Below are 26733 nucleotides of genomic sequence, written 5' to 3' on the forward strand. Positions count from 1 at the left end.
AGTTGTCCAGAATGTCAGCTCATGGCCCCTAAGCCCTCATTTAGAAAACCCCTGATCCCCCTCCCCATTATTGAGGTCCCCTTTGTAAGAATTGGGTTAGATATTGTGGGGCCCCTACCCAAGAGTGCTAGGGGGCATCAGTATATTCTGGTCCTAGTGGACTATGCTACCCGTTATCCCGAGGCTATACCCCTCAGAAAGGCTACAGCCCAGCAGATCACCAAAGAACTGTTCCTCCTATGCAGTAGAGTAGGAATTCCCAAAGAGATACTGACAGATCAGGGGACCCCTTTTATGTCTTGTGTCACCAAAGGCCTGTGCTCTCTCCTAAAGATCAAGCACCTCAGAAGGTCAGTATACCACCCTCAAACTGACGGACTAGTAGAGAGGTTCAACAAGACTCTCAAAATGATGCTAAGGAAGTCCATTGAAAGAGATGGGTGCAACTGGGACCAGCTCCTCCCATACCTGATGTTTGCAGTTAGGGAGGTTCCCCAAGCTTCTACAGGTTTCTCACCCTTTGAACTCCTGTACTCTTACAAACCCAGGGGGATCCTGGACCTGGCGAAAGAATCCTGGGGAAAACAGCCTTGTCCTCACCGCATGGTTATTGAGCATGTGGAGGCCATGAAAGACAGAGTGAATGCCATTTATCCTATTGTCAGAGAGCACATGGAAAAAGCTCAGAAAGAACAGCAAGCATCCTACAACCGCCCTGTGCAGCCCAGAGAGTTCAGCCCAGGAGACCGGGTCCTGGTACCCACTGCTGAATGTAAGTTTTTAGCCACTTGGCAGGGGCCCTATGAAATTATTGAAAGAGTGGGAGAAGTGAACTACAGAGTAAAGAAACCAGGAAGGAGAAAACCAGAACAGCTGTACCACGTGAACCTGTTGAAGAAATGGCACTCTGTAGAGGTCCTATTCAGCTGTTTACCCCCAAAAGACACAGGAGCACCACCAAGAGAGGTCATAAAGGTGGGCCCTGATCTGTCCCCCCCAGCAACGACAGGAGTGCATGGAGCTGGTGGACCGTAACCGAGATGTGTTCTCAGCTAAGCCCGGCACCACGCACCTCACTGTACATGAAATCCGCACCAAGCAGGGTAAAGTAGTGAATCAGCATCCCTATAGACTGCCAGAGGCCCATAAATAACAATTCGCGAAGAGGTTAAAAGATGCTGGAGCTGGGTGTTATTGAAGAGTCCCACAGTGCCTGGGCGAGACCTATCGTATTGGTCCCCAAACCTGATATGTCACCTCGATTCTGCAATGACTTTAGAACGCTAAATGAGGTATCAGAGTTTGATGCTTACCCCATGCCCCTAGTAGATGAATTAATAGATCGTTTGGGAATGGCTCGCTTCATCACAACACTGGACCTCACGAAGGGATACTGGCAAGTCCCGCTTTCCCCAGCTTCCAAGGAGAAAACAGCCTGTGTAACAAGTGAAGGGCTTTTTCAGTACACCAAACTACCATTTGGGCTGCACGGAGTCCCTGCCACCTTCCAACGGCTCATTGACCGGGACCTGCAACCACACAAAAATTATGCCGCAGCCTACATAGACGACATAGTGATACACAGCACGGATTGGGAAAATCATTTGCCTCAGGTGCAGAAGGTGCTGGATGCCCTTCGTGAAGCAGGTCTCACAGCTAATCCCAGCAAGTGTAGGCTACATATAGTGAAACCAAGTACCTCGGATACACAATAGGCCGGGGCCTTGTCAAACCCCAAGATGCCAAACTGAAGGCCATCCAAGACTGGCCACGTCCTGTCACAAAGAGACAAGTGAAATTTTTATTGGGCTTGCCAACTATTACAGGTGCTTTGTTCCTAACTTTTCTGATCTTATTGCCCCTCTAACAGACCTAACAGCTAAGAGACTGCCCCGAATGATGAAGTGGTCCCAGAAGGCAGAGGAGGCCTTCATGAGCCTCAAGAGGGCCTTGTGTTCCCACCCCGTGCTCGCAGTCCCAACTTAAACAAGGAGTTTGCGGTTCAGACAGATGCCTCAGAGGTGGGTTTGGGGGCAGTACTCTCCCAGGTACAGCAGGGGGAGGAGCACCCCATCCTCTACAGTAGCAGGAAGCTATTGCCCCATGAGAAAGGATATTCTACACTGGAGAAAGAATGTCTGGCAGTTAAGTGGGCCCTCGTAACCCTTCGCTATTACCTCATTGGGCGGAAATTCACACTGATCACGGACCATGCGCCTTTGCAGTGGATGGCAAGAAATAAAGAAACGAACAGTCAGGTAACAAGGTGTTTTCTCAGCCTACAAGCCTTTCACTTCTGTGTTGTTCACAGGGCAGGCCGGAACCATGGGAATGCAGATGCCCTCTCATGAAGAGATGTCCTGTGGGCCACTTCTGGTCCCCCGGAAGCCTCAATCCAGTGGAGGGGGAAATGTGATGTCATGAGAGGGAGGGTCATCAACGGGAGATACATCCCCTCCCGGTGGTTGCAGCAAGGACTAGAACCCAGCATGGCATCGGGGTAATGAACTACAATTCCCATAGTCGGCAGGGCAGCCGGGGCCAAGGCAGTGGCCAGCTGAAAGAGAGGGGACTGATTACCCGGGAGAGGTTGGTGTGGGAACAAGAAAGGAAATGTTTGGAGAGAGGAGGACAGGAGCGCACCAAGAAGAAGAGGTATATGTTACATTAAAGACAACGAACCCGAAGAAAACGGAAGATACTTATGTTTGGTTTTTGTAGCGGCTTTCGGCTGGAATGAAGTTTACCTTTTGTTTAAAGAATCTAAATATACTATTTTGAGTTAGAACACAACCGCTTGTCAAGACATCACAACACTTACAGCTACAAACTACTTCTACTATAGTCAGCAACTCTGAAAGACTTCATCAGCTGCTGATATGGTCATATTTGGTTCGAATTATTAACTTGAATATTAATCAAAGTTCTAAATTGGTGGTTTAGTATTCTCTGTATCAGTCTTTTCCTTTGGTTAAGAAAGGTAATTTAATGTTAATTGCATTATATTATTGTGATAATAAATAATTACTTCGTAGACATTTTAATTCCTCTTTGAACTACTGAACCAGCATTATTTTGGTTCCCCATTATTAGTGAAATCTTATATTTTTCAATATTAGTTCTATTGATAATATACATATATTTGTCATTTCCTAACAACCAGACCAGCTCAAACTGCAACATAGTGGTGCCCCGTGTGAGGCGTAGTATTGTCTATAATCATAGTGATTTCATAATTCTGCAATATTCATTGGTCAATGCCAACATGTTAGATTCCACTTCTGAAATAAAAGTGTTTGAATTCATTAGCTGAGGATGAGGCAGAACTAATCATAACGGTGTCGTCCACATCAAAGTAGTATTTTGTATTAAAAGGTAGAATTGTCTAAAAATACAAATGTAATAAAAGAGTTCCTCTCCATCGTCTCTTGTGACCCACTAGAAGCGTGTGGTGGTGTCTGTGTTTTCTCTGTTCTTCTTATTTTGCTGTGTTCAGCACGTTTCTGACAGCATGCAGCCACCAAAGTACTGATCCACGTCCAGAGTGAACAGTGAAGGGTTGAATTTGAGCTCTGACTAAAACAACCAGCTATTACTGCAACACACACGCACGACATCATCACAGAATCTGCTGCTTAACATATAAGAGGTTACTTCCTTTACATCACTGATTGAAACCAATAATATAAATCAACAAACATCTACTATACAACTATGAGCAGACAACATACAACACAAACAATCACGTGTGTGTGTGTGTGTGTGGAAGGAGAGGGAGAGGAAACAAGATGGTGGACGTGTTCACATAAAGTAGTCCCGTCACGAAATACTCCATAATGGCGGCTAGGCCACAATTATTTAACGGGGAATAAAACACACAATAGAGGTCGGGCTTACACGCCACACGTGGGTATGAAATAAGTGTAAGAGTGCGTGTGCGTGTGGGAGTGTGTGTACGTGTGTGTCGGTTAGTTTGAAAAGAAAGGAAAGAAGAAGAAGAAGTAGGACGCACTCAATACAAGGAAAATCCTCACCGCAGCAGTAAAGTACAGGAACTGTAACTTTATCATAAGTATTTCACCATCTTTACTTTAACTTAACTCGGTGGTTTCCTGTGACGACGGATGTTCACTTTGAAAAGACTGTTTCCATGTGAAGGACGTAAATTGACACGTGTTGCTGGACGCATGTAAATAGGGAGTTTTGTAAAATATGCTGACCGCCGACATATACCTTTCAAAAACTTAACACGAATCATTGATATGAATTTAAACTGAAATCAATAAATACATAAATCAATGGAAAGGTTCCCTGCACCTTATTGATAATGTACTTAATGTACATTGTTGAGATCACATGAAGGGGGGGAGTTGCCATTGGCCCCCTCACGTTACGCCTCTGGCCTGACTTGGCGTCTCGGCCGGTGTGATCACATCACAACATAACAAGAGAAATATTTGTGAGCTCTCTGCTCTGATCGTCTTCACTGATGAGTTGCTGGTCTTTAGTTTTACACGTAACTCTCTGAACTGCGGTTGTGTGAAGCTGATCGTATCTGATTTCATAAGAAGCTGCTGATTGCAGATTATAGGACTGTTTCCATGACGGGCTGAGCTGTTCCTGTCAGATGAATGCTGTCAGTGTCGTCTTATTATTTCTGATAGTGTTACAGCAGCAGGTACAGCTACTCACTATACTACTAGAACTACTGCAGTCTGTGTGGAACTGTTTGACAGCTTCAGATCAATTTTAGCTGCATCAACACTTTCAGTCCTGCCCACGCTTTAAGTGAGGCGTGTACACAAACCCACTGGTCCATCTGACTGTCAATCAACAGATCAATATCTCTGTGAGCACATCCAGCACCTTCCTGTGTGCAGCTGGAGATCCATACATGTGTGCGTCAGTTTGCTTCTCCTTCACTGAATAGTACTTTTAAAAGTACTAATAAGACAGTAAAAGCACTCATTGTACACAATAGACCATTTCAAAGCATTATTTTATTGAACTATAGACTCGTTCTGCTTTTCTGCTTCATCCCTTTGCTTTATTTCTGTTCATCAGAGTTAAAAGGAGATGCTGACAGAGGCTCGTGCACTGAGTCTGTGTTTAGGTGCTTTAATAAGTGCGATGTCTCTCAGTCGACGACAGGCTGCAAGGTGCTGCCTTTCGGTCTCCAGTTGGCGGGCGGAGCTATTCATGGTACCGCTCACCTCAGACAGTTCCAAAGTGTAATAAACATATTGTATAGTATCCCATAAGTCGATAAGAGGTACTTTTCAAAAAAGTCATAAAGTCATTGTATAATATGTCATTAAATTGTGAGTCCTAAAAAGTCACAGTAGTCTTATATTTCTTAATAGATTAACTCTGGACACCAAAGTTGCTGACTGAAAATGTGCGCGTGACGCTGCGCCGCATCACAATGAATACATCTTCGCCCTTTGAAGATCTCCACTAAAGCAATCAAAGCCCCTTCATATCACGCCCGAGAGGAAACAATGACTGCACATTGTGCCAGCCACTCGGCCCATTCGGTCCATTCGGTCCCGCTCACTGACGTAAGGCCAATCAAATCAGACGGACACGTGCTGTTTGTTTATTCCCATAACTCCCTTTTGTGTATTCACCTTCACTGCTTTCTCTTCTCCCTGAACAGAATCACAGGGACATGTTTTTTTTAGTTTAATACTTTCATAAACTGTTGAAAGAGTGCAACCTGCATTCATCACGTCGCTCATTGCTTCCGGGGCTCCGCATCGCACAACATTTCCATTTCCATATGAGCCGACACCGAGATTCACAGAGCGAAACTCTGATTGAAACGTTAGCGAAGCAATCAGCTGTTACAGACAACCACATTAAAGCTGAAGGGTGTTTGAAAACAATGATGACTGGAAGGGTGACTCTTTCTGAACTATTGAAGGGATTTGATTGAAAGGCCTTCGCATCGACGGCGGGCTGCCGTCATCCAGAGTCCCGAGGCCGTGACATTGTTGTTTGTGTGAGCGTTGGTGTGAAAGCGATTTAAAATCTCTCTCCACAGCTTCCTGCTGTGATTATAGACTCCACCAACAATAAAGCTGAAGTATTGAACCCATACATCTCCTGTCGGTCATGTCGATTGTGTTTGAAGTTTCTCAAAGAATCAACGGTTTAGGTCTTAGATACTCATCACATCTCCTGACCCAGCAGGAGCCTCGAGGACCTCTCAGTCCAGCCGGATCTGGATTACTGGTCCCAGAAGAGCCCCGCTTTAGATAACGCTGACTACTTATAAACCCAAGCTAAAGAACTCCCTGTTTCCCATTGCTTTTAATTTAACTTGTTTTATTGTTGTATTTAGGTGTGCATGGTTATTCGGGTTTTGCTCACTGTTAGTCTTTTATCATTTATTTTCTGTGTTATCTGTAAAGGACTTTGGGTATGCAATGTATATTTGTCTTGTAAACAACCAGCAATATAATAAAGGAGGTCAAACGGCATCTACAAGCTAATGTAGACTCGATGTGCGAATCATCTAAGTGTCTCAAATGTAAAAAAATAAAGTATGATCCACGTGTCACTTTTCTATAACATCTTTATTTAAAAGGATTTACAACACAAACTGGCACCACTTAAATTTAAATGGCATATTATTCTCATCCTTAGTTCCTCTCCACAACGCTGTATTTTTACAAACAAAACATGACTTTTCAACAAAAGAAAAGGTGTAAAAATGTGGCAGTTCAGTACGTTTGTGATCTTTATAAAACGGGGAATTCAGAACAGACTGACCAGCATGAAATCAGCATGTGTGTGAGAGGACTTTGGGGCTTTTGAAGAAGAAAACCTGAAACTGTAAATCCCCAAAAAACTTTTCAGTTACCTTCAGACATTTAGATAAAACCAGAGGAGAAACCGCAAACCAAAGGTTGTAGTTGTCTGTTGCAATAAAATGTGGCAACTCATTTACTTTTAGCTCAGCTGGATGTGGTCAATGGTTTGTGTTAGCTTAGTAGAGACCATCTAAGATGACTTGCATTGTTAACTTGTACACTGCGTGACCACAGAAATAGAATAGGAGCAAAATGGACTACTGGGGCGTCGAGTGTTCAGCTAGCTAGCTAGTTAGCTTGTCCTCTGGAGCGGCGAGAAGTGAGGCAGAACGACCGCCAAGACTCCAGCCTGCTTTTCGGTCGCATCTTCTGTGACCAGTGTAGCATTACAGCATGGCGAAATTACCACGCTAGCTGGCTCACTGGCCAGCTGTACGCTAGCTAGCTCACTGGCCAGCTGTACGCTAGCTAGTGTGGTAATTCCACGACGCTTTCATGCTACACCGGCTACAGAAAGTGAGCCGTACAAAGTTGTCACTCGTTTATTCTCTACTCTTCGAAACGTTACTCCACTGTAAGTTCGCGACATTCCTTAACACAGTTTAGTTTATGTAAAAGTTAGCCCGCTACAACGATCACAGTGGCAACACATAAACATGGCCGCCGCTCTGACCATCCTGCTGTTGATTTGAATGGGAGTGTTCTGCGCTGCTTCTTTTTCCACGTTTCATACCTTCAACAAAAACATCACACCGTTTCTGTCAAACGGTTTATCTGGCCGATGGACTACTAGAGTTGAAACTGTAAATTATTGATATAGTTTATATAAGAGATTTTTATCTCGGGTCACATGAAAAACATTCACTTCCTGTGTCTGACGGACGTTTAGTTTTGCCCTTTGAAGCTTTGAAATATCTGGTTCGCAGCCACATTCTGATTAATATCGAGCAGGACGAGATGATGTGCACTCGAGTCACATCTGCATCATTTTATTATGAATTAAATATGTTCTCACTTGGCTTTCTGACATTTAAGGTGTGCAACACCACCGCTGGATGTATTTGTGCGCGAGATTGTCAGCTTCTGGATATTTAGTGGTCAGACTGGGTCGAGATATTTCCTGGTAAACTAAGTAGGCGACTTTACTCTTTATCCACGACGAGATGTTTTAAGAACACCGGGAAAGCAAATCTCCAGACGATGATTTTAGCTGCCGCCCTACAGAACGGTAGAGTAACCCGGCTTCAGAGCTACGAACGAGCGTCGAACAAACCCGATCTATTAAATGTTTTGCTTCACGTCACGGACATGAATACTCCTGATATTACCGTCAATTCCATAAATGGACTCTATCGTCTCAATGACGAGGAGCTTTTCTACCGAACAGAACTTCTTCATGTGGCCGGCGTGGCAGTACGCAAAACTCTACAACGCCGTCTGAAGAGGATGCACTAATGTAAGTCAGGTGGAGGTGAAGAATGAGGAAAAGAGAACGAGTGGCAACAACAACAAAACATTATATTATGTCCAAAGTTCAGGCAGGGAAAGTGACTGATGCCTCCGCTGGCCAGGGGGGGGGCTTAATGCTATAAAAGAAGTTTGTATTCTAATAGAAAAAGGTTGTGTAAAGTAGTCTACTCATTTCAGAACTGCAAAAAACTCAAATATACCCGACACAAATAAAGATTGAAATGAACTTAATGTGGAAAATCGATCGCTTTCTGGAAGCAAATAGTTGAATTATGGTTTCATGTTAAAGAAACTTGGGCAGTCAGTCTTTGCACACAGCCACTAGAGGGCCATGCAGGCCCCCCCAACAGAGATGATGTGTTCAGGCGGTCCCTGCTGCTCCTGCAGGCACCGCTGTGGAGATCGTCGCCGCGTTCAGACCTTTCCCTCGATGCCGCTGACCGCCTCGCCGGCGTCCTCCGCCTCCCGACTTGAGCTGCAACACAAGACGGGAACAACAGAGTGAGCCGGCCGTCACATGACGTCAGGGGAGAAGCTGAAGACGGCGGCAGAACGTCTCACTCGTCTGAACTTAGAAGGTTCAGAAGGTAAAGACTTGGATCATTCTATTCCTCTGGAGGAAGGAATAAAAGGTAAGTTAGATCACAACCTTTTAAAAAGTAATACTTTGTGAACCATGCGTGTCAGAAAGGCCTCTGATGCAGCCTTAAACACTGGATCAGATATCTACAAGAACATGACATCTGATCATCTTTTTAAATGTTGCTTTGGTCGAGAAACTTAAAATAAATTGAGATTTTTTTCACAGCAACATAAAGAGACATTAGAGGATTATGACCTGTTGTTTTTAACACACTGGTATCCAGTCGACACTCAGTTCATGTTAACGTTATCGGTATCAGGAAGGAAAAAATGGGATTTATAAATGAGTTACAAAAACAACCTCTCATCAAAATACTGTTTTGATGTCAGTATTTTGACGCAGACGTTCCCGTCGTCTCAGAACGTCAGAAGGGAAGAGCTCTGAAGATAAGGAGCCGTCACGACCGTGCAGGAACCTTTACCTTGTTCTCTTTGTTGCCGTCTTTACACAGAGCCGCCTCCTCTGCCACTGTCTGACGCAGCGAGGCATGGAGAGAGGGAAGAGAGGGAAGAGCAGGAGACACGGTAGAAGAGAAGCGTTAAAGTCAAACACACACAGCAGACAAGAGAGGGGGGGAATGAAGAAGAGTGACGCGGGGGGGTGTACTGTTTCAACTGTGAAGGGGAGATGAGAGCAGGATCTGATGGGGGGGGGGGGGGGGGGGGTGAACAGACGGATCAGGACCAGTAAGAGACGGGACAGTGAAGGAGAAATGAACCGACACATTTAAAGACTCAGAAGCAGGAAGAAAAGGAAACAAGCAGCATTTTAAATGACTTAACATTCAAACAGAAAGTGTGTTGCAGAAAATGATCCAAATTGGAGCGGAGTTACAGAAGAGTCTCCTTTATTGTTAAGATGTTTTTAAATATGATAAGTTAAATAAAGAACAGCACCCTTAAGACAGGAACCCTAACCCTGAATCAAAGGGAAGTGTCCTGCATTATGTACTCAGTTCTGTCATCACGTACCTTTAACGTACTACACACCATGCAGGTACTCACTGGTAGCTGTGCTGTGTTGGGACTCGGCGGCCGCGCCGTCGATCCGGCCTCCTCATTGGCTGCTGTGCCCTCTTTGAAGGTCTTCTTACTGGCCAGCAGCTTGGCCTGCTGGGCCTTAGCTGCCTGGGTGTTCACTGCTTGGAGAAGCTGAAAATCACAAGCGCGGATTAATCGAGCGTGTTTTCTCTTCGTCACATCGACGCTGAAATACAGTGAGTTCTGAAGAGCTCCGGTACCTTGGTGATGGTGCCCACAGCTTTGGTGCGTCCTTCCCTGAACACCAGCTTGTGGTCACAGTGCAGGTACTCGGGGGTCTTGATGAAGCGGAAGTGGACCGCGGCCTTGTCCCCCGTCCGCAGGCAGTCTTTGTTCATGGTCAGGATGGTGGCCGTCTGCCTGATGCTGCCACAGTGGACTGGTGTGACGGAGAGAGAGAGAGAGAGAGAGAGAGAGAGAGAGAGAGAGCGCAATGGTTCAGGGTGAGCCAGAGACACATAGCAGCTACGTAAAGTGGTGCATATCAGAGAGTGAACACTCACCCATGGCCTGGTATCTTGGGGATATCGTGGTGGGGTGGTGGAGCACCAGAATCTCAGCCTCAAACTCCCAGGTGGCCTGTGGCATCAGCTTTGGAGAAACCATCACCATGCCTTTCCTTATCGACGAACGTTTGATCTGAGACACGGAGATGAGCCGGTGAAGACAACAATGGAGCTCGGGGAAGTGATGGAACCAAAATCCAGAACTAAGAGACACTCGTTGGGATCTGCATATATTCAAAGCTAGGAAACTAATTCATATGCATATTACACCAAAGAGCTTCAGAACACAACTTAACCGTGTGCCCGGTCGTCTAAAAAAAGCATTCAAATGTTCTCTGACAGACGTTCTTCAGCCAAATGATTCCCAGCAAACCTTTTTGAGGGCGAAGGACGCCGTCTGTCCCCCGCGGACCTCTTTGACGGGCATCCTCTTGCGGTGGATGGATTTGACTGCGATGGGGATGAAGGTGCCCAGCGGGTCCGGGCCCAAGAGCAGCGTGTCGTTCAGTCGTATCATTCCGCGTAACGTAGTCCCTGAAACCACTGTGCCCACCCCCTGTAGAGAGAGAACCACCAATCACACACTTCTATAGAGACTCTCCGTCAGCATCGGTACGTGTTAAACGTTTCAAACCCATTTGAGATTAAACCAAACTCCGGAAAGGACCAGAGTACTGAATTCTGCCACTGACTCAGCAGCCTCTCACCGGCGAGGCCAGGAGAGAGAAAAAGCATCTGTAGAGTGTTTCTACTTCGTACCGGCACCGAGTATGTGTCGTCTATCTGGAACTCGGCCGGCTCATCGTTGTTGAAGTTGGTCCTGGAGGAGAGGAGGTTGAGGAACATCTTCAGCAGTTCCATGTTCTCCCCCGTCACATTTGAGATTTGAAAAATTGGACACATCCTGCCGGGAGGGAGGAAGGGAGGGAGGAGGGAGTCAGAGGAGAAGAGAAAAGTAACTACGAGACGAACGCACGGCAACAAAACAGAAACTACAGCTCGGAACTGAAGCCCAAGTGTTGTTTAAGCGCTGCTAGCATCAGGGACGTTTAGACGTCAGCCTGATGTCCATTTCTCTCCATCTTTGGATCTTTCTTCTTCTTCTTCTCCTCACCTCTCAGAGCTGAAGTTGGAGGCTGTGACGATGACATCGTCTGTGTTCTGGACCAGCACGGGGATTTTCCTGCAGCCCGGTGACTTTAATAACCTCTGCAACAGTTTTAGCGTCTCTGCAGACAAATCCACAGAACATTCATCACACGAGTTGTCCTCGAAAACAAAAATAAACGGCTGACACGACAAAATAATAATAATAATATAAAACGGTGAAATGCTTCACAAATGCTTCTCCATGAGAGATAGAAGCACTAACTAAATATTTCATCATATTTTAAGAAGAATACTTCCTGTTGTGTAGAAGGAACTGGTGTCTGCACAGTTTTAAACAAAAGAATGCTAAGTATGTAACAGATAAGTTGTAGTACTGACGTAATTACTGCTGTGGGAATAAACATTATACTTCATTTACCATGCAAGACATTATTCTCACTAATACCAGACTTCTTACTGTGTGGTTACTTATCTTACTCTGTCAGAGGCTGAGCAGAGATGTGGTGCTGGTTATTAAGGTGCATTGTGTGTGTGTGTATATATATATATATATATATATACTGAAAACATTCCAAATGGCATCAATATATATCTTTGATGTTTTCTTGCTGCTATGGCTTTGCTTTAACTGAGCTAAAGAAGCTAGAACATGAAGTAGGACGACTCCACGCGTGAGGATTAGAACAATTCAGCTGTTTGGTTGACGTTGGCGTATTCTTGCTCTGCTTGCATGGACCCAGTAGTAGAGGGGATACGCTGAACCTCTAATCTTTGAGCAGGTGGCCAAGCGTTACACAATGCACCCTGAAAGATACATGGCTTCTTTCTGGGTTCTAACCCCAACAGGTGTGTGAGTATAACAGTGGTTTGTGTCTTTACCTTGCAGGATGTTGGCTGGACACATGTCTATCTTAGTGACCACTACAAACACGGGCACATTCAGGGCCAGAGCCAGACCCAGGTGCTCTTTGGTCATGCCGACGATGCCGGCATTACTGCCAACCTGAGACAGGAGAGAGGAGGAGCAGGGACACAGAGCGGGGTTGTCTTTAATGATCACCGTAGTGAGTATGAACACGCCAGAAAATGACGTAATCACGGCCGGCGAGAAGGCTCCGCAAGTGGTCGCAGTGCTTAGTCGTGCACCTCTGAATATTTGTAACTTGGCACGAGGTGCACGATCACGTGACTGTCAGTCATAGTTCACTGATAAAAACAGTGATGTACAGAGAAGGCCAATTTGTTTTTAGATGCTTTAGAAACAGGAAGTGTTAAAAATCTACATGCGAGTTAATATTTTGCAGCCAAATCAAACAGTTTACCGGATATTAAACCTTCGTTTCTTTACAATACATTTAATACTTGACTTGTTTCTTTACAGGGTTTGTATAAAGGTAAGCTCGCTCTCCGTCTGCGGAGGCTCGCGCTGTGTATGAACGAAGCTTTAGGTTTGCAGAGGACAGGAATAGAAAATGAACAAACGATGAAACAACAGGACACTTCCCCCGACCCTCTCTCGCCTCTCTCACCATGAGCATGCAGAAGTCCGGCAGGTGTCCCGTCATGCCGAACACGGTGGTCTTGAGGTACTTCTCGTGGCCGGCCAGGTCGATGAAGGTGATGACCTTTGAGGACTTCTCACAGATTTTGGTCCAGTCGAGGCCGCCACCGTGGCTGTCCGGCTTGTTCACCACCTGAAGGAGACGACGCAGACAACAGCACATGATTTACACAAGAGTGCAATAAAACAGTTCAGAGTATATATATATATTTCTGTAATTTCTCCACATTAATCTGAATGGAAAGCTCAGTTTCTGCTGCTGATATTGAATAAATAGAACATTAAGTCAGTTTGGCCGTGAAACTTGATTGTCAGCGTTAAAGTCCCTCTTTTCCCTCCAACACCATAAACATTTGCATATTGTACAATGTGAGATGCAACACCTACATCTACGTTCTGGTCTCATGCAACAAAAACAAGAGTACAGTCTAATGATGCACCGTTGGTGTCACATCTCTACAACACTGAGGAACCAACAAAGCTAGATATTCAGTATGTTTTTGATGTATGGTAGGAGAGGAGCTGTCACTGTCTTCATTTAGCACTTGCCGTGGCTCATGCTGTAAGTCCTGAGCGTTGGCAGAAGCTCACCTGTCCCTCCTGGTCAAAACCCAGGATATCATTGCCCACACTGCTGGTCCTGCCACTCTCCATTTCATGTTTGTGTCTAAAGAGCTTCTGGCGAGCAAAGCCTCTGCCATTGTCCAGCTCACCGTGGGTCAAAACCCCCAGCAGCGTGCTCTTCCCCGCGTCCACGTTCCCTACCACCGCCACCCTGGAGACAACAGGGAGGAGAAGGTGAAGAGTGAGGGCTGCAGGTCACAGAATACAAGTTGTTATATCAGCGCAGTGACGGGAAGCCGGTACACATCCTCTCTCTCTCTGCCTGTAAAGGCTTTAAAAGGATCCACTCCTCATTCTCAGGTGTGTCGGAGAACTACTGCGGCCTTCGAGTAAAGCAAGAACGGGAAAGTCTCTCTCTAGATGCAGTCTTTGGTTTGTCCGCTCTGGGCTACCGTAGAAATACGACAGTGCGACATGTCCGACTCCGTGAAGAGAACCTGCTCCCTATGTAGATATAAAAGGGCTCATTCAAAGTTAAATAAAGCACAATGAGTCTTAGTTTCAGGTGATTTATACACCAATAACAACATAGTTAGGAATACTATATTACACTTCTGCTAAAAGAGCCCTTGAAATGCTACACACTAGCTTGTTGATTGTCTGTCTCTCTGTTCCTGTTCATGTGTAAATGAACATGTATCCTCAGCATAAACACAGGAGAATAACTACATCATAACTAAATAAACAACAAGCCCACACAGCGCACTGAGACGACAGTTGAGGTACTAATTATAAACTAAAATAAGACTTTTCCTCTGAATGTTACCTGACTTCCAGGAAATCCTCCTCGCCCACACGCCGGCGGATGAGGTAGTCCCGAATCCTCCCGCCAGCGTCCACCCTCTCTCTCAGGAAGATCAGGTCGGCCTCAATCTGTTCACACAGCGAGCGCACTGTGGCCACCGACGCCTCCATGTCCTTCTCATCCAGACCGTAGTCGCCCCCGTCTAAACAGAGAGGAGAAGGATGGACGAGGAGGGCATTAAGAGGAAGACAAGAGAGTAACTGCAGGAGAGAGAATGATACGTCTGGTCAATGTCAGGGCTGATGTAAAGGGAATGTTTGCAACCTGCTATATGACAGGCCGGTGGTCAAAGAAAGAGTAAATAAACAGGTGGTTTGTGGGAGTCGAGTGAGATGAGAAAACCTTCTTCTGTGAGCACCACGCCTGCCAAAACGCCTCGATCCAAGAAGAGCAGATTGTCAGCGGTTACTACGCAGGAGGTGTATGTTTTTAAAACACTACAATGTGCGTGTTTCTCAGTGAAGGAACGTAAGTTGGCCCTAACTCGTTACACCAGCTACTGTGGTTGAAGGAGCTCACTGTTGCTTCTCTCAATGTAAACAGCATTCCACTAACTGGACACATGAACGGCTTGTATTGGGCTGAACAAACAGAAACCACAGTCAGGTCAGTAGGCCAGACAGACATGAACTAGTGAACTACTGACATTCCCCGTGCTGACAGGGGGGAAACAGACACCCTTTCACACGACCCACCAAAACAGGCCACACGTGTTGCTGCAGCAGGCAAAAAATAACTCTGGTTGCTGACAAAAGCGCTCGTGGCCGAGGAGCTCAGAATGAAAACCAAACAGCAAACACACGGGGACGCGAGGACGCACCAGGCCACGGCTACACGGTGACTTTTTATTAAATATACGGACAAATCCCTCCAGTCTTATTCATGAAATGAACACTGCTACCCATCTTAGAACATTTGTTTTGGACATGAAATGTCATCATCTGTGATGGCAGAAGCAACAACAACAGCTGATGTATACGTATATGAAAGCGTGAGGCCAGCGCAGCAGCATCAGTACAGGTCTGATCGGGTTCTAGGAAAACTTCACTTTCTCTTCTGAATCTACCACTGGAAGCTTTCAGCTGTGACCCACTTACAACAAATCCATCTCACTGCATCGACGGATAGCAAAATAACTACAACTGCATGCAGTGAATGTGTCCTTCTGAATCTCTACTCTTTAAGTGAGATTTAAAGCAAGTCTTTCATCTTTAAGCAAGACTTTCTAGCTTACAATGGTTTTATTGGACACACACTCATGTAAATAATAAACTAAACTAAAGACGAAGATTGAATTATGTCTGTTCGATGAAACCAGATGTATGCTCACATGTAGTCACTCTTACCTGAACCCATCCCGACCACGTAGATGGTCTCTCCACAGCCCTCGTCTATCTGCTGCCTCAGGTGCCGGAGTAATGAATCGTACTGTTGCCCCGATGGACTCACTAGAACCAGCTGAAGAGGGAGAGACAACAGAGACAAACTTAGCAAGAGCCAACACAGAGCCAGACAAGTTTTATGTGGGTGTCTTCAACCAGTAAAGCACATGGCCTTAAAACAAAGGCTGGCTTTTGTTTTAAGGCCATGTGCTCTGCAAGAGTTGTGTTTTGAAAATTCAAATGACTGCAAAGTTTGCACGTACAGTAGATAAAGCCAACGGCTGGACGCAGTTATACGTTAGTAGTGCAACTTACTCAGCAATCTCTGTTAAACGTTTATGTGATGTCGTCTGTTTGATTTTTATTTGTTGATTTTACAAAATATATATTTATATAATTTTATTTATTAGTTTATTTTTATCGTATCGACTGTCTCATTGAACTTTCTGTTGTTGTTATTATTGACTTTAGCTGCTTTGTCTGTCAAAGCACTTTGTAAACTGTTTTTAAAGGTGCTATACTGATAAAGTTATTATTATTATTATTACTTTCTGACGTTTTTGCACAGCCAGTCCAAACTGTGCTTTGTGTGGCTTTTCAGTCAACAGATATGTCGTAAAATTAATATATTATTAATTATATATATGTAAATATTATATAAATATACATATAATACATTTAATTCTCTGTAATTAATAATATATACATATATACTAATATATGTATACATTATAATAGTACCGCACAGCATTTCTCTTTATATAGAGGAATATTATATATTTGTTTTTAGTAGAAACAAATTCACAGTGAGGCCTACCTTGTTGCTTAAGTCTAAATGATCCTCGGACTCGCAGTTTGCACCCTCGCCGTCTTCAGAGCCCTCCGCGCCGGATGGATCGTCGGGACATCCCCGGTCCGGTGCAAACATGCAAGCGGGCACTATGGACTCCACCGCCGGTATTGCACTCGGGCATGATGCCGCTGGTTCTGTCGCCGTTAACGACGCCATTTCTACAGAGGGAGAAAAACAAAACAAAAAATAAATAAACAAACGTATCTCATTCGTTAGGCTACGCTAGCTAGCCTTTAGCCATTAGCAAAGACACATAAAGTTAAAGGGTTGTTTACCACAGCTAGCTAGCTAGCTTATGCTAACCAAACATAACCAAACCCTCTTAGAATGAGGAGCACATTAAAAACAATTAATCGCCATAGCCGTCAACTACGTTTTCAAACTCTTCAACATGCGAATGACGAACTATATATGTAAATCCGTTATGAACTGAAGACGTACCAGAAGTTGCTAACTAGCTGACAAAGCTAACTTAGTTTTCTATTCTGGTTAGCTTCGGGTTTCTGGCCACTGAATGTACGACACGCCCACCATAGAATAGAGACAGGAGATTGGCTACACTACTCAAAGTAACGCCCACTGTGATGACGTGCCCCATACGTCAGCGTGGGTGCTCCGTGAAATCCTGACCTATTTTCAGACACTGAAACCCACACGCGCTCCGCTATGACATATTCATACTAACTAACTTGAAAATGAGGATTATTCTGAATAAATGTAGGTGTGACACACAAATGAAAATAAACAATAAATGAATTGATTAATCATCTTTAGTCAACGTATACTGAAATGAATAATTGTAGTGGAACAGAAGAGGAAACGCTTATAGTACCTTAATAGTTTTAAAAGTTCCATTAAATATGTACAGCAAGTGAAAAAGAGAATTCTTCTGTGAATAGATTTGGTTGGGTGTTTTCCCCTTTCATCTTTCCTTTTCCCGGTTCCAGTTTGTTTGCATATATTTGAATGTGGAACGCCTGATGATAATTATGTATGTGCATATTAACATACATCTTCCATATCAACATGCTTTGCAATTTCGACATTACAAATATTCGAGCCAAGTTTTTTATGCAAACCGTATATACTGCATACATTGTTAATAAATATGATGTTCTATTTAGGTATCTGCTATTTAAATATCAACACAGTAGTATGATATTATTTTTTCATAACAAACAGATTGTATCTATAATTTGTTTAGTTTAATTTCCAATGCATTTGTATTTATATATGTATTATATATTTATTGTGGTTTTGAGTCAGTTTCCAAATAGGCATCAAATTAACTCATTGTTATTATATCACAGTATAAAATGAGGCAAACCAAATGCAAACTAATACACAGCAGCCACTTCTCCCTCAAAAGTCAGCTGTCAACAGTTTCAAATATATTGAATATTTCTCAGCAACACTATCATAAATGGTCTCATGGGCCCCCAGAAGTCAAGGCATCTACTTTATCATATACAGGCAGTGCAGGTAACCGACTGACGAACGTGAGCCAATAAGTAGCCAGTGATTGTGGTTCATTCTGAGGACAGAGTGAACAAAAATATGACTTAATTGTAATTGTAAACAATGCCACTTAATACGTATGCTTTTGAGTGACGATCCAAAACCGCCAGCATCCTGTAACATGAAGCGGAACAATAATTGGTTCCATTTCGGGTCAAATATCGACCTGTGCGATTGGTCTTTTTTCCTTTACAACCCTTTCCTTGTTGGTTGCTTCCTCCTAGCGTCACCGCTCTTATATAAACCACTCACCTGCCTGCAGAGCTTTGTCATTGGAGGTACAACCCACTGAAGACAGCCAAGATGGTAAGCTCCATTCACAGGAGAGATCTTCACTCTCCACATGGACACACACCTGCATTCATTCATCCTGTCACTCCTTATCTCAGTTATACCTTCATACTGAGCTCAGAACAAGAAGGTTTCTCCTCAAACGTCTCAGACTTTTACAGCCGCAGTCTTTGATGTAACGTTAATGTTCGATGTGCTACATTACATTTCTAAGAGATGCTGTATGTCTTACGTTTTAGCTTTCTTAAGGTAGAAGTGGTCCATTTTAAAGAGGTTTGCAGAGCTGTTAACACTTATTCGCTATGTTTTGTAAAAGTGCTGACAGCTTGAACTCAAGTGTTTGGTAGTGCCCGTCTACTTTTTCAGGTTTAGTTATTCTATCTTGTCAATCATTAACACTCATTTCAGAGGGACATGTGAGAATTTCTCACGTGTACAGGGTGTCACAGATGTGTAGATCAAAACCAAAGCTGACAAATCTAACATCTCCATATATCTCTGCTCAGGAAGTGCTTTGCTTCCCATAATCCTAAATGACACTTCTTCACTTAAAATCTAAATACTTGGCTCAGCTGTTAACTCGGCTTCCTCACAGTAGAAAGTCCTGAGCCTCTTTAATCCCTGTGAGAATATGTATTGTACGATATAATATGTCTGGGATGTTGCACACTGCTCCTGAACAGTCAGGGTGAGTCAAACCAATGCAGGGATTAATACACCGTAACTGAACTTAATTATTCTCCAACATCCGGCCTGCAGTCCATGATAAACCAGTATTGATCAGAGATAAGGCATGAGGCCTGACTGAATGTATTGTAGGTGGCATAGACTGAGGTATCTATAGGTGTGGTGCAGGTTTATTGGGGTCAGGATACTGCAGTTCATGTGTAACTCTTTTCAGGTGATGCCCAGCAGATAGGTAGGAGGAACAGTAGTGAATGGAATGTATTGCTTTATTGATTAGGATGAACAAGTGAACTGACTATGAAGAACATTCATGGTCGGGTTAGATAAGATAGGTGTTTTATCAGGTTTGCTACGCCACACACACACATACACACACACATATTACAGAGGTGTGGTACATGTATATATCTATCTAGTGTCTGTAGGGCTACTGTGGCAGACGGTTGATGCGCAGGCGTCTTTTTATGGTTTTATTGTCCGTATACGACGACCACACGTCGAGGTACAAATACGGCGCCTTCCTGTTTCTCTACTTTTACAGCCGATGGCATTGATCCACTCTGGTTGATCATCAACAGCTAAGAGAAGAGCGCCATCGACTACCCCGCACAATCATCTCTGTTTGTCTCCAAAGTATGTCAATTATATGTCAAAGACCGTTCTACAATTAAATATTCTTCTGCTCGGCTATCTTCTGACTGAAATGTCAGCGCAACTTAGTTTCACTGACAAAATGGGCAGTTTTTAATGCAGAAGGATGACCATGAGGAACAGAGCGAATAGTTCACATTCAGCCCGACTTCCTGTAAAAGCTCTCCTCCGATTGTTGGTCTGATCTCAGTTATTTAGTTGTAATAAAATGAAAAGGACAAATAGTTTGGCTCATTTTCTCATGTACAAGTTGTTTCCTTAATAGTCAATATTCTGTGTGAAGTGAAGTTCAATTCAAATCTCTAACGGTCATTTTAGTTATGACGCATCCATCCATCCATCCATCCATCCATCCATCCATCCATCCATCCATCCAGTTCGCATTTTCCTCTTTGTCTTCTCTCTTTGCAGAAAATCAAAGACATGACATTCAAGGAGGGGCAAGAGTTCAAGATCCGCATCAAGCCCAAGGACGACTGCAGTTAGTAAGTTCCCATTAAAGGGATCAAGTAGTCAATGATTCGTTTAATCAAGAGGAAGTTTAATGTTTCACCCACTTCTTCCCTTTTTCATTGCACCCTTTTGACCTCTGTGTTCCTGCCTCCCTTTGCAGCTTTTCCATCAACATCGGCCACGACTCTGACAACATCGCGCTGCACTTCAACCCACGCTTCGACAGCAATGGTGACACCAACGTCATCGTCTTCAACTCCTTGTCCGGGGGAAGCTGGGGAGACGAGCAACGCGAGGGAAACTTCCCCTTCGTGCGTGGGGAGGAATGCAAGGTGTGTTGGGAGAGTGTGAGGGAGTCAATAATATAGTCTGTAATCTCAAATGATTCGGTTAAACCCGATACCAACGACTCAGCCGGCAGAAAAAAAGTGTTGCAATTGAAGGTTTCTGCAGACCACAGATACGTTGAATGTTTCTGAACCTTATACCTTATAGATAGCTTTCATATCAGCCTTGTATCACGCTCGCAGAAACGCACAATGACACGTAGATAACGTTGGTTCAGGCCATGGAAGTACAGAAAGAACTAGACACCGGACCCCAAGATGTCTATTAAGTCCAATGAGAATTGCTCGCTTGGGGCATACTTCCAATAAGTTTTCTAACTTCCGGGTTTACTTTCAGGGTGTGTGGCTCGCTGACTATGAGCAACTGTGTTTCTCCGCCCGCGAGTTCCCGCTCGGCTCATAGACTTTACATTTTGATGACGCCACACATTTTTTAACCGCTTGTCTCCCCCCAGGGAAAGTTTTTCAATATAAAACCTACTCATACTACGACCAAGAAAGGTCGTATCAGCAAAACCTTGTATGTTTCGATTGAGGCCGGGTGCGTTTTATTGCTTGATGTTTCACCGTTTCGTTTGTGAGAGGAAGAAGAAGTTATTTCTGCTTTCAGAGGTTCGTCAGTCGTACTTTAAGCCACTTCTGTTTAATTCAAGAGTAAAAGAAAGTTCACGCAATCATATCTCCAAAGAAAAGGTAGACAGATGTGGTGCTGCCTTTAAATTGTGCTCCAGTCTTTTTACATCGAATTCTGCACAAACTAAAGTGACAAATATCTAATTACAAATACAAAGTCAGGCATAGAATTACGTTGCATTCTTCTGGTTTTATCATTGTTGAGACAACAAAGGCTCAAAGCCGCTTTTGGGGGATGATTGAAGTTCACACACAGACCTGCTGTATTTTAAAGCTTACTCTTTTGAAGACCATTAGATTACAGTTGCTGTATTTATTGTAGTCATTTGGCTCAAGCTCAAACTCCACCATGTCTTTGGCCATAAAGAGGTTATTAATTCTGGTCTCGGTGTCTGTGCTGCAACACTGTTAAGTCAACAGACGCTGAGCTGTCCAATCATGTGGGGCTTTATGGGCTCATAAAGAGAAAGAGAGTTCATCTATCTCAGTCATTCTTTTTACATCCTCTTATCTTTTTCAATGTCTGAAATCAACTGAACGTGGCACGGTCTCTCTTTGTCCTCGACAGTTTTACATCAACTTCAACAACGAGCAGTTTTACCTCAAGCTTCCTGATGGCTCCATGCTGAACTTCCCCAACCGACTGGGAGACGTCAAGTACAAGCACTTTGATGTCAGCGGCGACGCGAGGATCATCGGCATCAAGATCAAGTAGAACTTCTTGACTCTTGACCTGTCCACCGTGTGTGTGTGTTGCTCTAATAGTCTGTTGTACATTACTGAACCCAGGCCTTGTAATTCATCCTTTCTCCAGCTGAGGCGTGTGGTAAGAATAACACTTGAGATGTACACCAACAAGGAGTGCTGATGCTGTAATGAGATGAAATGACCTAAAGAGGGAGCCACAGCACATCTTACCTCACTGTGTCTGCTCGAGGTCTCATCCGTTACTGGGTTTGTTAATAAATACTGAGACGAAAAGAAAAGTGTCTCTGTCTATTTCTCTCATTCTCCAACACACACTAATAACCTCCAATAATGAGTCTTAATTCTCTTAACTCTACATTTATCTATCTATCTATCTATCTAAAAAGAGATTTTGTCAAGATGCATTTAAAGCAAGACTGCAGGCAAAAACATCGCTATTTCATGCACCTTTTTTCAGACTAAAAAACATCAAAAATACACATTTAGGTAACGTACTACTTCCTGTATTGGTGTCTGTATTTCGTAGTTAGCATTAGATGCATAACTTTAAGCTTTAAGCCTAACATTTCAGAAAACAAATTTAAAAAAAGGAAAGATTTGAACCGAGCTGTGAATTGATCCTGAATGTGGATAACATACTGTAGCTGCTGCAAGTAAAGAGCAGATTATAGAGGATGAAACAGGACGATGAAAAAAGGAGGGACCGTGTACGACAGAGGAGACATGAAGTACATTCTCGCAGAGACAATTTGCAGGAGGACTCCAAGAAGCCGTGGCTCGAGGCCGAGGAATGTGGCACGGTGCGACCACATTCCCAGAGAGTCGATGAAATCATCCTTTACATGTGTGTGTGAATGTGTGTGTGTGTGTGTGTGTGTCACCTGGATGGCAAATAGACGAGTGAAGGGAAAAAAATGAAGCAGTTAACATTTAATTTGTTCAAATCATCACAATGTTCAGAGTAATTGTGAAGTATATGAGTGACATGATGAATTCTTGCCACCAGTATAATATTTTCCATATTATAACTTGTTCAAGGCTAGTGAAACCTTTTTAACTCACATTTGAACCCAAATATCAGTAGTTTTATAGATGCTTTCAAATATATGTCATGATGTGGAGATTGTTAGACAGGCATTGGTACTGTACATGTGGGGATAAGTATTAGATTATAAAACAGAAGAACCAGAAGACTTGCAGTCAGACTTTCATGTCAGCAAACATCCACCTGCTGTGCTGACTTCCTGTGAATCCTTCACAGCTCTGGTTAAACAGAGCAGGAACTGTGTCGCATCACACCCAATATGTTTGCAGCATCGACAACGTTTGTAGAGAATGCCACCTGAGATAACAAGCGTCTCACAAATATTTTCCACTTTTGTACACAATTACTACTACAAAAAAAAGTCCTCTCTCAGGCTGATGGGCAGCACAACGTTTTGTCGCTCAGTCGTCATTTATTCGTCAACGAGAGCTCCTGCAGTGGCGTCGTCACAGCTGACACGGGGTCGGCCCTGCTCGAACCCACGGACTGACCTTTCTGGGCCAAGTAATCTTTATAGTTCCGGGTCAGAAGAGTGTAAAGAAACGGATTGATGCAGCTGTTCCCGTAGGTCAGGCACGTCACGAAGAAATTCACGTAATTATGAACGGCTGGAGAGAAAGACTTCAGGGACTCTGGAGAGAACAGTTTGGCTAGCTGCCACCCCCAGAAGGGCAAGAAACAAGCCCAGTAGGCCACAACAATGCAAAAGATCATTGACACAACTTTTTGCTTGAGTCCTCTCCTCCGGGCGGACCGGCTGCTGCCTCCTAAACTAGCCTGCACGACCCAGTAGCGGCTGGCCAGCCCCACATACAGCCCGACGATTACCAATCCAGGAACTAGAACGCTTGTTAGAAACAGGACGGTGAGATAAGCCTTGAAGGCCTCAGGGGTCCAGGTAGGGAAGCAGATCCTCTTCACCAAACCAGCCGCGGTTGGTTTGCCCTCGCTGAGTCGGATCATCACCATCATGGGAAGCGTTAGCATGAAAGACAACCCCCAGATAATCCCTGCCGCCAGCCTTCGCTTACGGGACGAGGACCTGTGAGCGCTGAAGGGCCTTGCCACGGCGCGGTAGCGTTCCAGGCTCATGGCCACCAGAATGAAGACGCTGGCATGCATGGTGAGGAGGTCGAGACTCAGCAGGATGCGACAGCCGGCCTCGCCAAACAGCCAGTCGTGCGCAAAATAGGTGCAGACCACGAAGGGGATGGTGGAGAGGTAGAGCAGGTCTGCCAGAGCCAAGTTGATGATGTAAACGTACATGGAACCTGTCCGGCGCAAAGCTGCCGAGCGGGTAATGATGAGCGTGTACGTGTTGCCCACCACGCCCATGGCGCACATGATCATCAGAGTGGCACCGAGCAGGAACGTCACCCAGAGGCCCCCGCCGCCTTCGCCGCCTCCGCCGCCGCTCTCCTGGGACCCTCCATCTCCAGCCCCTGGGCTCAGGACTAGGTCCAGCTGTGGCGTGATGGTGGCATTAGAAGTGCAGTTCATTGCAGGGTCACAGATCAAAAGGTCAGAGGTCAGGCCCTGACGCTTCAGAGCCAATTCACGCGGAGCTGTTTCACGGTTGGCTCCTGCATTCAATTGGAAAAGGTTTTAAAGTCTGTACGAACATTTCAGGCAGTGATGCAAAACACGGATTGAGGATTATGATCGTTTTTTAAAAGGTACGTCCAGCACAATCCAGGGGAGAAGCATTTCTTTTACAACTTTGTTAAATTCTGTAAATTGTTGGAGATAAATCCAAAGAAACAGCACTAATGGGCAATAGGTGGCAAGAGACAGTACAGCACTGACATGGCCAGCAGCTTCAGTGACTACGCAGCTTCCTGTAGCTTGTAGCGCTTGTCCCCAAAAATAAAGTCCTCAATCGAGCCATGATCCCCGTCTGTCTCCAAAAGTGGCGAGTTGGTTACGCTGCCTTTCAACTTGACAAACTGCGTTAAAGCTCCTGCAGTGCAGAGATGTGCTGGATCAGGACTTGAGTTGCTGACACTTCCAGGCAGAGTCTCATTATGTCACTTTCAACACATACAGAAAAACCCTGAGCGCTTTTGGTTGTTTTTTTTCGTCTCGATTGCACCGAGTGCGGGTTGAATCATCATACTACATCCAGTCAAAAGTCTTCTTGTGTGTCCAGATTTCTACCTGCATGAAGACACTTTAGTGGTACAGATCCTTCGCTTTATCCAGATGATCCACGTTAACGCTCACCGGCGCTCCTCCACACCTCCGTTTGGTCCATTTGACTCCCTCCCGTTTGGTAGAAGACTTTTGTGTCTCTGAGCTTTGGGGTTCTCCTGGTCACTCTCCCTCCTCTCCTTCTTCTCTCCTCCGTCCTAACTCTTTCTCACCAGGGTGAAAAACTTGCAATGGCCTTTAGATTTATGAGGTATTTCTCTCGGGCCTCTCGGGTCTGCTGCCTCTGTAGTTCTAGACACTCAGAAATCCCTTCTTTTTTTTGAGAGATCTTTATGAAAATCTGGGGGAAATTGTCCACAACCACACACACACACACACACACACACGTCCAACAGGCAAACACATCCTACGTGCATACATAATAGAAGAAATTAGTATTTATTAATTTCAGCTCTTATTACAGGTATGAGCTCATCTGCTTTCTTTGTTTGTTGCTGGAATCCTTATCTTCACACCGTCGTTCTCAGTTTATTTAGAGTTAAAGAATATAAGTTTCTGCTCATTTTTAATTAAAAATATATTTAAGGTCATTGTGCAGGAATACAGATCTCTATATTTATAGAAAAACTCCACACAGAATAGCATGTAAGGACATCTCTAGAGATGCACTGGATGGGTTCAGGGTGGTCTGTTTGAGGAGAGTGATAATATGCAAAAAGCGAGTATTTTTAAAACGATTTAATAACATATTTGTGCACACATGTGTACAGAGATTCCTTGAAAGCTTCCAGAGGAAATATTTTTATTAGTGATCATCAACATTTCCATGTGGTATGTCAGTCAGCCATGCTCAAGTATAGAAATGCCTTTAATAAAGAAAGGAGACTCTTCAAACAAAGAAGAGAAAAGAAAAACAACAGTAAAATGTATCGATTATTTCTTTATATCAAAGTTACTTTTTACTGGAATTATAGTTTGTTTTAACAGAGACTTAGCGTATGTACTGTCTGCCACATGGAGGCGCTGTTACACCATGTAACGGCATGCAGTGCTTCCAGCTTCTCCGTCCCAATGCATGAGCAAACCTCCTTCAGTGTCTGTGACAGACGTACTCACATGTCTCAAAAACTACTTACAAAACCAGCATTTGTCTTCAGAGAAAACACAAAGGTAGCGTCAGAGTGTCTGCAGAGACATGGCAGACACTCTGACCTTTAGGACTGAAACAGCACAATAAGCAGCGTGATGCAGCTGTAGCTCACACACTGGACTGAAATACTTCTGCTGAATACATAGTTACAAAAGTTTACATAAAACAACCGATGAATAAAATTGCTATCATGAAAGAAAAATATAATTAGAAAAAGATCAAAAGTATTTTTTGAGATACAACTGTTTTCTGTCCTGTTGATGGTTGGTACCCGTCTGACCCATCCC

At 44.2% G+C, this 26733-nt stretch overlaps 3 protein-coding genes across 4 annotated transcripts; 1 reads left to right on the plus strand and 2 right to left on the minus strand.

Annotated features, from left to right (window-relative positions):
* Positions 1–6562: 6562 nt before the first annotated feature.
* Positions 6563–17339, minus strand: LOC116399705 (GTP-binding protein 1-like). 2 transcript variants are annotated; one of them, XM_031877064.1, is made up of 15 exons: positions 17254–17339; positions 16777–16970; positions 15924–16035; positions 14539–14719; positions 13740–13923; positions 13117–13281; positions 12467–12590; positions 11592–11706; positions 11237–11381; positions 10851–11033; positions 10475–10610; positions 10172–10350; positions 9936–10082; positions 9353–9403; positions 6563–8763 (listed from the first exon to the last, which is right to left on the minus strand). In XM_031877064.1, the coding sequence occupies exons 2-15, from the start codon at positions 16966–16968 to the stop codon at positions 8650–8652; spliced, it is 2028 nt and encodes a 675-aa protein (XP_031732924.1). In that variant the 5' UTR covers positions 16969–16970; positions 17254–17339; the 3' UTR covers positions 6563–8649. The 2 variants fall into 2 exon arrangements, with proteins under 2 accessions (XP_031732924.1, XP_031732925.1); XM_031877065.1 differs by lacking the exon at positions 9353–9403.
* A 1268-nt stretch (positions 17340–18607) lies between these two features.
* On the plus strand, positions 18608–22373 carry lgals2b (lectin, galactoside-binding, soluble, 2b). The gene is made up of 4 exons (XM_031877056.1): positions 18608–18636; positions 20371–20444; positions 20573–20744; positions 21961–22373. The coding sequence occupies exons 1-4, from the start codon at positions 18634–18636 to the stop codon at positions 22105–22107; spliced, it is 396 nt and encodes a 131-aa protein (XP_031732916.1). The 5' UTR covers positions 18608–18633; the 3' UTR covers positions 22108–22373.
* Positions 22374–23553: 1180 nt separating this feature from the next.
* On the minus strand, positions 23554–24645 carry uts2r4 (urotensin-2 receptor 4). The gene has a single exon (XM_031877053.1). The coding sequence runs from the start codon at positions 24643–24645 to the stop codon at positions 23554–23556; it is 1092 nt and encodes a 363-aa protein (XP_031732913.1).
* Positions 24646–26733: the final 2088 nt, after the last annotated feature.

Source organism: Anarrhichthys ocellatus, unplaced genomic scaffold (genome assembly GCF_004355925.1).
Source record: "Anarrhichthys ocellatus isolate YVR2014 unplaced genomic scaffold, GSC_Weel_1.0 scaffold124, whole genome shotgun sequence".
NCBI classification, from domain to species: domain Eukaryota; kingdom Metazoa; phylum Chordata; class Actinopteri; order Perciformes; family Anarhichadidae; genus Anarrhichthys; species Anarrhichthys ocellatus.